Below are 10,669 nucleotides of genomic sequence, written 5' to 3' on the forward strand. Positions count from 1 at the left end.
TTCGGCAGTATGTTTCAGTGAGGTAGCACTATAAAGTCGGCATCAGTTCCGCGCTATCACAAGGAGACAAACACGAACATATCGCAGCCTCCCAAAATACACACACATACACTACACGCATGCATCTTGCACACAGGGGAGGCCGTCCTTAAATGACCTTTAGCTGTTAATAAGACGTTAAACAAAATCAAACAAACAAACAAACAAACAAACGAATCAGTATCTCATAATCTGCCGTGAAAATGAAGGATATTACCTCGTTCTGGTGGCAGACAGATGGGATTTAGTAAGGGGAAATTTTGAAGGATCTTTTCTCTTACGGTACAGATGCGGAGGCTGATTTGCTAGCCAGGAAGAGAAAGGGGATTAGACAATGAATGGATGTAAACATTACAATGTAAGAAGCATCCCATGATCAAGAAGATATTTTTTTATAAATGAAGCGTGTTGTTTCTGTAGTTGTTTGTTTCTGTAGTTGTTTCTGTAGTTGTTGTTTCTGTAGTTGTTTCTGTAGTTGTTTCTGTTGTTTCTGTAGTTGTTTCACCCAATATAAGCATGTCGTGATACATGAAGCCACCAAACTTTCAATTTGTCAGAAATATTTCAGGTTGGAAATGAAATAGGAGAAAGAATACATATGCCCCATGGGCCTCACATTGATTTGGGTATAGCGATATTGCAGAACGCCTGTGCAACCTGAGGATCCATCGGTTAATTTTCGCATATACTATCGTCATATAATCTGGCCTGTCCGGTCGTTTACAGCTCAGTTTTGCATTAACAGATAACAAGAGATATTATTACAGACCGCCCTTTTCTCTTTTGTTTCCATTACACGAAAGAGTGAGATTTTATCGTCTGCCTTTTTCAATGCACAACCTACGAGCACGCAGAGAAACAAATGGTTATATATCGTCTTTACTCGAAACGCCCGTATGTTCACAGTGGACCACTAGAACGGATGTGTACAGACAACCTTCGTCAATTTTCATGTTGAACGGTTGCCTACATAGACAGTATACTTTGTGTTATTTCCAGAAGAATAGTCTTTGCCTTTCGAAAGCAAAAACTATATATTTGTACGACGATTATGTTTTGTTCTGAAACGAGTCGTTAGGTAATACACACCAATTAATTACCTTGTGTCGACTGTCTGCTTAATTATATACAGCAGGACTACCTTGTGTCGACTATCTGCTTAATTATATGGTCCTGAACGCAATCCTGATTGCATATCATCATTTATGAATAAATTTAGTTGATCCAAGTATTTCAAAATAACAGTCTTTTTCAAAAACTGATTTCAGTTCTTATTGTGTAAAGACGGGTCGTGTATGACCGGTTCAAATACATTTTGGTAATCACCGGGATTATCAACGAAATGAGGAAGATACGTATGGATTATACAAACGTAACACACCAGCGCAGTTGTAGTTTGAGGGGCTATCCATCATTCAACTCCTGGTTAAAATCTTTTTTCTCTTTTTATTCATAAAAATGACACAAAGACCTGTTTTCCAGTTAGAATTTTATTCCAAGGCTAAATATATAGCTCACCTGTGCTCAAACATACCACACACAAACCTGCCTCTCCTACATTCTTACGTCATTATACACTGATACAATCATTACAAGTTGCCAACAGTCGGTAATGCAGTGAGCGTATAGCCTGCAAATGTGGACACATTTTTTTCATTTCGTAGTATTCATGTCTTTAATTATTATTTCATCCCCAGTAATATAACAGGTGAGATACATTTTAAACACATATCCATTTTCCTTTAGCAGTAATAACACCACTTACTGCAAATAATTGATTGACAACAACGATAGGATTTCAACTGTATTGGTAAGATTATCATCACAACCATCAATGTTTTCATGTGTAAAAAATCAATATATTACATGTCAATTAATAATTAATGTTTTTCAAGTAAAAGTAAAATGTTTCTCAACGGCTGTTAGAGCTATTTTTTATTTCTACATTACAAAACATGTTTCAAATCTAACAACATTCGTGCACATGAAATACTCCTGAGAATGTTACAAAATACCGATTTCTTCCTACAGTTATTTTGTTTTGAAGTTATGCACATATTTTATCTTTATTTTACTTTTGCAGTAATGTTGTTTGTCAATCTCATTTTGTAATACTGAAAAAAACAATTGTTTTAAATAAAAAAATCCAAAAACAACAGTTTAAATCGGTAACACTTTATAACGAGTTATATCCCTTTGTTTATGTCCGTGTAAAGTAACTTGTGTATCCAGAAACAACGGTTGTTTTGACTATGTAACCAATGACAAATTCCCTTTATGAAAAAATAGACAAAATGTTGATAATACCTAAACGTACAAATTATTATGCAATCTCTAACAAATGACAATGGTACCCTAACCAAACAGTATATAGCGCACACTTTGTCACTCTAACAAGTGACAATGGCACCCTAATCAAGCAGTATATAGCGCACACTTTGTCACTAATAAGTGACAATGGTACCCTAACCAAACAGTATATAGCGCTCACTTTGTCACTCTAACAAGTGACAATGGTACCCTAACCAAACACTATATAGCGCACACTTTATCATTCTAACAAGGGACAATGGTAACCTAACCAAACAGTATATAGCGCACACTTTATCACTCTAACAAGGGGCAATGGTACCCTAACCAAACATTATATAGCGCACACTTTGTCACTCTAACAAGTGACAATGGTACCCTAATCAAACAGTACAAGTGACAATGGTACCCTAACGAAACAGTATATAGCGCACACTTTGTCACTCTAACAAGTGACAATGGTACCCTAATCAAGCAGTATATAGCGCACACTTTGTCACTAATAAGTGACAATGGTACCCTAACCAAACAGTATATAGCGCTCACTTTGTCACTCTAACAAGTGACAATGGTACCCTAACCAAACACTATATAGCGCACACTTTATCATTCTAACAAGTGACAATGTTACCCTAACCAAACTCTATATAGCGCACACTTTATTATTCTAACAAGGGACAATGGTCCCCTAACCAAACAGTATATAGCGCACACTTTATCACTCTAAAAAGTGGCAATGGTACCCTAACCAAACATTATATAGCGCACACTTTGTCACTCTAACAAGGGACAATGGTACCCTAATCAGGCAGTATATAGCGCACACTTTGTCACTCTAATAAGTGACAATGGTACCCTAACCAAACAGTATATAGGGCACACTTTATCATTCTAACAAGTGACAATGGTACCCTAACCAAACTCTATATAGCGCACACTTTATTATTCTAACAAGGGACAATGGTACCCTAACCAAACAGTATATAGCGCACACTTTATCACTCTAACAAGTGGCAATGGTACCCTAACCAAACATTATATAGCGCACACTTTGTCACTCTAACAAATGACAATGGTCCCCTAACCAAACAGTATATAGCGCACTCTTTGTCACTCTAACAAGCGGCAATGGTACCCTAACAAAACATTATATAGCGCATACTTTGTCACTCTAACAAGTCACAATGGTACCCTAACCAAACAGCATATAGCGCACACTTTGTCACGCTAATAAGTGACAATGGTACACTAATCAAGCAGTATATAGCGCACTCTTTGTCACTCTAACAAGTGACAATGGCACCCTAACCAAACAGTTTATAGCGCACACTTTATCATTCTCACAAGTGACAATGGTACCCTAACCAAACATTATATAGCGCACACTTTGCCACGGGGAACATCGTTCTCGTCTGATTGCAAATTAATTGATTCGCATTTCACTCCACAAGCTAGTCTTACGTTTTACAATTTAATTTGTAATCAATACTAAATATTAATTTATTGGAAATTTACTGACATGCGCTGTTAGTTATTTTAGGTAGCCATTACTTTTAAAAACTGCTATAAATATCATCAATTTCATCCCATGTGAAATTTATTTATAAATAGATCGAATTTATTTATTCATTTATTTATAATACATTACTTTGTAATTCCCTTTGTTCTATTCATTCATTATATTATATACTGATATATTATTTCAAAAATAAATCCAGATTCTAATTACTCATTAACATCTAAGTACCAAAATATGATAACAAGACCTCATCAGACCAGATCCACAAACGCTTTGTAGATGCCATGTCATATTAATGATGACACCTAATACATAAAAACACCTACAAAGTATGGAAGCTGGGTAGAGTATTCCGTCTTTACGTATTGCAGAGTTATATTCTCTTGTGAGCAGGTATTGATTGTTACGTCATTGGTTTGTGTGAGAAAATTACGTCGTTTTCTCAAAAATTGATGACGTTCCTCTCACAAACCAATGAGGTAACAATCAATACCTGCTCTCAAGAGAAGATAACTCTGCAATTCGCAAAGACGGAATAAACCTGTTGGACGGTTTTCGTGGACTGACCGATATTCATGTTGTGTTTTCTGTTAACTTGTGACAATTAAGCGAGAATAGTATGAAGGATATATATACTCTGAACGTCGGATTTATATTATATAAAGTTAGATATGTTATGTCCAAATTGGTATCTACATCCCACATAACAATTTGGAGGCTTTCTATCGATAAAAATATCTCTTCTTGATATAATGGAACACCCTGATCTTCGCCAGATATTTACATCACATTGTTTTAGTGCCACAGACAATAAATGTTCAAAGCAATTGAATTTTTTATAATCATACAAAACCAGAAAGAGAAATACATATAATAACTACCCTAAATACACATCAAAACTGATATCATCAACCTTTATTCTCTAAAAGTAAACCAATCAGAATGAAACATTACACTGATTACCTATTTAACCTCGGATTTATTGACCTTGATCATAAAATGGTATGTATATGTCTATCGCTCAGTTTTACCATAGTGCGAACGAACGATACCCAAAAGTTTATAGAATACCACGTGGAACAATGTGCACTATATATTCCAGTTTCATCATCTCGTTAGTCATGGATTGGATTGTAATCAGCTCAAATGTGTAAATATGTAGACTATGGTCTTTTACGCTTGCGTCCATTGTTTCTTAACGGTGTGTTTTGAAACATGTAACCCTGTATACATCTGCTCACAAATCATGTGATCGATATCGTCATGGAAAAAAAAGGAACTTAAATGTTAATGAATGAAAATATACAAAAAGTAGGCGTGACATTGATTTCTACTAAATTTCACAAAAAATCTCTGACCCGTTTAAAGTCTTCATAGGTTTTTTGCGATTTTATTTAGTTTACTCCAGTTTAAATGCATTCAATAACACATGATAAAAATAGATAAAAAAAATAATATAAATTAACCATTTCTAATAACATCTACTTGCACATTTTTTCCGCGCGTTTAACAATTAAAAATATTATCAAACATAAACAACACAGGTTAAAAAGGTTTCCATGTGGACTTTCATCAAATATACAACTTGAGTGAACTGCGGAGGTAAAGAACCAAATACAATCATATTATTACATTGAAATTTACATTAGTTATGTTTACGAATGAAAATCTATGACTATTTAACATTGTTGTACAGCATGCAAATGATGAAATGCGTTCACTCATCCTGGGGTAGCAGAGTACAGTAGAAATGGCTTGACCCTAAAAATAAAGGGCATGTCTCAGATAAACATGGATAGCGGATTCAGCCTGCACAACACACCTACATATATATATATATATAAACTACATTTTGAATACGTTGTTTTTGTATGAATGAATATATTTTCAAAAAGTGATTACACCAGATTTGGGACATGTGAAAACCATGGTTACCACATCAAAAAACGCCAAAAAATGCAAAAAATATATATATTTAACCCAAAATTTGACCAACGCAAGCAGTAATTTTTTCTTAAAACCTGTCTTAAATTAAATATCACCTACTCGGTCACAGATACTCACGTTTTAGCAAAGGTCGTCAAACTAGATTTTTCACAATATTTACACATGTGCTGAGTACAAATATAGACTACATGAAAAGCTAGCCTTTGTTGTGTAGACACAGATTCGTAAATGGCAAAAAATGAAGTCTCAAGCCAAATTCGGTTTTTTTAATGTGAAGCCCACATAGTCCAATTCATCATGTATATAATTTTAGAGCTGATGTTTATTTTACTTTTGATACATGTAATATTACAAAAATATAACCCATGGTCACCGTACGCTACTGTACACTGCTACCTGGAGAGCAATGCCTTCCGAATATATAAAAATATAACTCCCAAAAAACATAAAAAAAAATGTTTTCCTGAAAACATAATGCTTACTACGTAATATGATGTAACTCCTTACATAAACAGCGTTAGGTATCTTTTAAGTGATACCTGTTTCGGGTATCTGTTAAGTGATACCTGTTTCGCGTATCTGGTAAGTGATACCTGTTTCGGGTATCTGGTAAGTGATACCTGTTTCGGCTATCTGGTAAGTGATACCTGTTTCGGCTATCTGTTAAGTGATACCTGTTTCGGGTATCTGTTAAGTGATACCTGTTTCGGCTATCTGGTAAGTGATACCTGTTTCGGATATCTGGTAAGTGATACCTGTTTCGGCTATCTGGTAAGTGATACCTGTTTCGGCTATCTGTTAAGTGATACCTGTTTCGGGTATCTGTTAAGTGATACCTGTTTTGGATATCTGTTAAGTGATACCTGTTTCGGCTATCTGGTAAGTGATACCTGTTTCGGGTATCTGTTAAGTGATACCTGTTTCGGCTATCTGGTAAGTGATGCCTGTTTCGGGTATCTGGAATTCTTTGCACGGCGTTGTATAACAACATAAACCCTATATTTCCTACTATCGTATCTTACTAACAATCTCATGTGTATGGAACATAGTTGTCGCGAGCTGCCTCAATGACACATCAATATAAAATTTGAATTTCGAATATATTCATAAATAATATTTCATATTTAATTTAACAAGTTCTGGATACAAATTGCTCGTCACAATTGCAAAGTTGTCCAAAGCCCTGTAGCTGTATATTAACTTAACGCAAACACGTCATACAGGGTGTTTTCAGTAAGGATTCTAATTGAGAACTAAACTTACATGTCTTTGCGAACACGAAACACAAAAGGCTTTTGTAAAAACCATGAAAAAGTTGCCAATGATGGAATCAAAAAACATAAAGAATTAGTTAATTCGTCAGAACGTTACATTACGTTGATACAGCTATTTGCAATTACAATATATTTCAACATTCTTCACGGTAATACATGCTACATAAGGTACGGTATCATTTTTTACTTGCGGTCAGTTCTGAATAGTCCAATCATAACCTCATGCACACATGTACATTTGTCAAAGTTGCCAAATACATTGACTTTGTCGGATATCATCAGAATTTAGTATCTGCCACAGGATACGAATACGCGATTTACCTTCAGATGATAAAGCGGATATGCCCACTTCCAGTCATATACAGTACAGTGCTTAAAAATGAAACCTGATGGTAACACTCTCATAAAATAAGCAGAGTTATGTACCCTATCAAACGGGAGCAGAGTTATGTACCCTATCAAACGGGAGCAGACTTATGTACTCTATCACGCGGGTGCAGATTTATGTACGCTATCACGCGGGTGCAGAGTTATGTACCCTATCACGCGGGAGCAGACTTATGTACCCTATCAAACGGGTGCAGAGTTATGTACTCTATCACGCGGGAACACAGTTATCACGCGGGTTTGTTTCGTTTCTGTAAAAGTCCAGCCGAGGAAGTCACAGGAATTTTTTCTTCTGGTTATCTATGTTATGTTTGAAGTGGAAAACTGCTGTAGGAACGATCAGAGTATGTCTTGTTCACCACAGTGACATAGCTATACACCACAGTGACATAGCTATACACCACAGTGACATAGCTATACACCACAGTGACATAGCTATACACCACAGTGACATAGCTATACACCACAGTGACATAGCTATACACCACAGTGACATAGCTATACACCACAGTGACATAGCTATACACCACAGTGACATAGCTATACACCACAGTGACATAGCTATACACCACAGTGACATAGCTATACACCACAGTGACATAGCTATACACCACAGTGACATAGCTATACACCACAGTGACATAGCTATACACCACAGTGACATAGCTATACACCACAGTGACATAGCTATACACCACAGTGACATAGCTATACACCACAGTGACATAGCTATACACCACAGTGACATAGCTATACACCACAGTGACATAGCTATACACCACAGTGACATAGCTATACACCACAGTGACATAGCTATACACCACAGTGACATAGCTATACACCACAGTGACATAGCTATACACCACAGTGACATAGCTATACACCACAGTGACATAGCTATACACCACAGTGACATAGCTATACACCACAGTGACATAGCTATACACCACAGTGACATAGCTATACACCACAGTGACATAGCTATACACCACAGTGACATAGCTATACACCACAGTGACATAGCTATACACCACAGTGACATAGCTATACACCACAGTGACATAGCTATACACCACAGTGACATAGCTATACACCACAGTGACATAGCTATACACCACAGTGACATAGCTATACACCACAGTGACATAGCTATACACCACAGTGACATAGCTATACACCACAGTGACATAGCTATACACCACAGTGACATAGCTATACACCACAGTGACATAGCTATACACCACAGTGACATAGCTATACACCACAGTGTCATTTATGGCTTTATACATCATGGTCAATATATCTATAAAATATCACAGTTAAAGATTCACAGGGAATCTTCATACAAGTCATCCAATATACTCATATTTATCTAAAATACTCGAGCACTGTCATCTGTATACGTGTCATCATGTAATATACAATTTTCAAAGTTTCCGTTCATGCAAGTTTGTAGTGCGAGTAAAATGGATGTTGTCTTCCTTCACCTTTTGTCTTTTCATAAATTTCATTAATTAGCACTTCACGAAATCACTGTTTAGACAATCATTTACGAGAAACAAATATTAACTACGGACGCATGTACACATGATGTCCAAGATACAAATTTGCATATTCTTAACATTATTGGTTGTCGCAAGCACTGCTTGGTGTCCTGAATTCCTTGATTACAGGAGTGTTTACACTTGCTGGTCCACTAGGTTATAGGAGTTGCAACACCCACTCGTCCTGCATGTTTACAAGGGTGTTTACACTCACTTGTCCATCATATTTGTGAGAGTGTTTACACTTGCTGGTCCACTAGGTTATATGAGTTGCAACACCCACTCGTCCTGCATGTTTACAAGGGTGTTTACACTCACTTGTCCATCACATTTGTGAGAGTGTTTACACTTGCTGGTCCACTAGGTTATAGGAGTTGCAACACCCACTCGTCCTGCATGTTTTCAAGGGTGTTTACACTCACTTGTCCATCACATTTGTGAGAGTGTTTACACTTGCTTATCCACTAGGTTATAGGAGTTTTAACACTCGCTCGTCTAACATGTTTTCCAAGGTGTGTCCATCCACTTGTTAACGAGGATGTATACACTCGCCTGACCACGATACTTGTTAGTGTTTACACTCACTTGTCCATCATATCTGTGAGAGTGTTTACACTCGCCTGACCACGATACTTGTTAGTGTTTACACTCACTTGTCCATCATATCTGTGAGAATGTTTACATTCACTCGTCCACTATTTGAAATGGACATTTACACCCACGTCTACCATGTTTATATTTACATGAATATCATGTTTATGGGAGTATTTACACTCCATTATTCACCATGTTTTACGAGAGTACTAACACTCGCTCGTCCACCATGATCGTAGGATTGTTTAATCACGAATATCGTCCATGTCGATACATACATGTTTATCATTTTAATGGGAGAGTTTACACTCGCTCATCCACCATGTTGGGATCAAGGACACCATACTGAGACTCTTCTAGTTCGTCTAACGTAATGTTGTCCGTTTCACACTCGATGAAAACCTCCAACTCTTTGGCGATTTCACTGAAACTGGGTCTTTCCTTTGGTTCCATATCCCAACATCTGGTCATCATGCTATACCTTAAATATAAATACAGTGCCGGTATGGTAAGTATGTTGTTATCATATGAAGATACTAAATAATGAAGTATGTCCAATGTCAAACATTGCTAAATTTTCAGGTCTCATATAATTACTTCGCACAACAACAAAACTAAAAGTTTATTTCGTTATATTTATTTATTTCGTTTTTATTATTTTGAATCGTTATATTTTAAAACTTTTTATTCTCCTTGAACTTTCTCAATGGTCTCCATGTGATTCTTTGCTTTATCTTTATATCCATACTTCTCCTTAGCTCATTCAGTAGAGTCTAAGACTAGTTAGTCAGAGGACCTAGGGCCGACTCCTAGCGGAGGCATTGAACAAATAATTACTTCTGTTAAACATATTTATGTTGTAGTGCCCAACACAAAGCCTTCTCTATATCCTTACAACTCTTGTTGATACAGTCGTACCCTCAAAGACTAGTATCTCTATATCATTACAACTCGTGTTGATACAGTCGTACCCTCAAAGACTAGTATCTCTATATCCTTACAACTCTTGTTGATACAGTCGTACCCTCAAAGACTAGTATCTCTATATCCTTACA

At 36.5% G+C, this 10,669-nt stretch overlaps 1 protein-coding gene across 2 annotated transcripts in view; it reads right to left on the minus strand.

The window, feature by feature from the left end:
* Positions 1-9,690: 9,690 nt before the first annotated feature.
* LOC110459294 (fibroblast growth factor receptor 3-like) overlaps positions 9,691-10,669 on the minus strand; it is a 43,232-nt gene continuing 42,253 nt past the window's right edge. For both annotated transcript variants that reach the window (XM_021511476.1, XM_021511477.1), the window contains exon 20: positions 9,691-10,095. In XM_021511476.1, coding sequence (XP_021367151.1) covers positions 9,918-10,095 — 178 coding nt within the window. In that variant the 3' untranslated portion in view covers positions 9,691-9,917. The remainder of the gene's footprint in view (positions 10,096-10,669) is intronic.

The sequence above is a fragment of the Mizuhopecten yessoensis genome, unplaced genomic scaffold (assembly GCF_002113885.1).
Source record: "Mizuhopecten yessoensis strain PY_sf001 unplaced genomic scaffold, ASM211388v2 scaffold10007, whole genome shotgun sequence".
In the NCBI taxonomy this organism is placed as follows: Eukaryota; Metazoa; Mollusca; class Bivalvia; order Pectinida; family Pectinidae; genus Mizuhopecten; species Mizuhopecten yessoensis.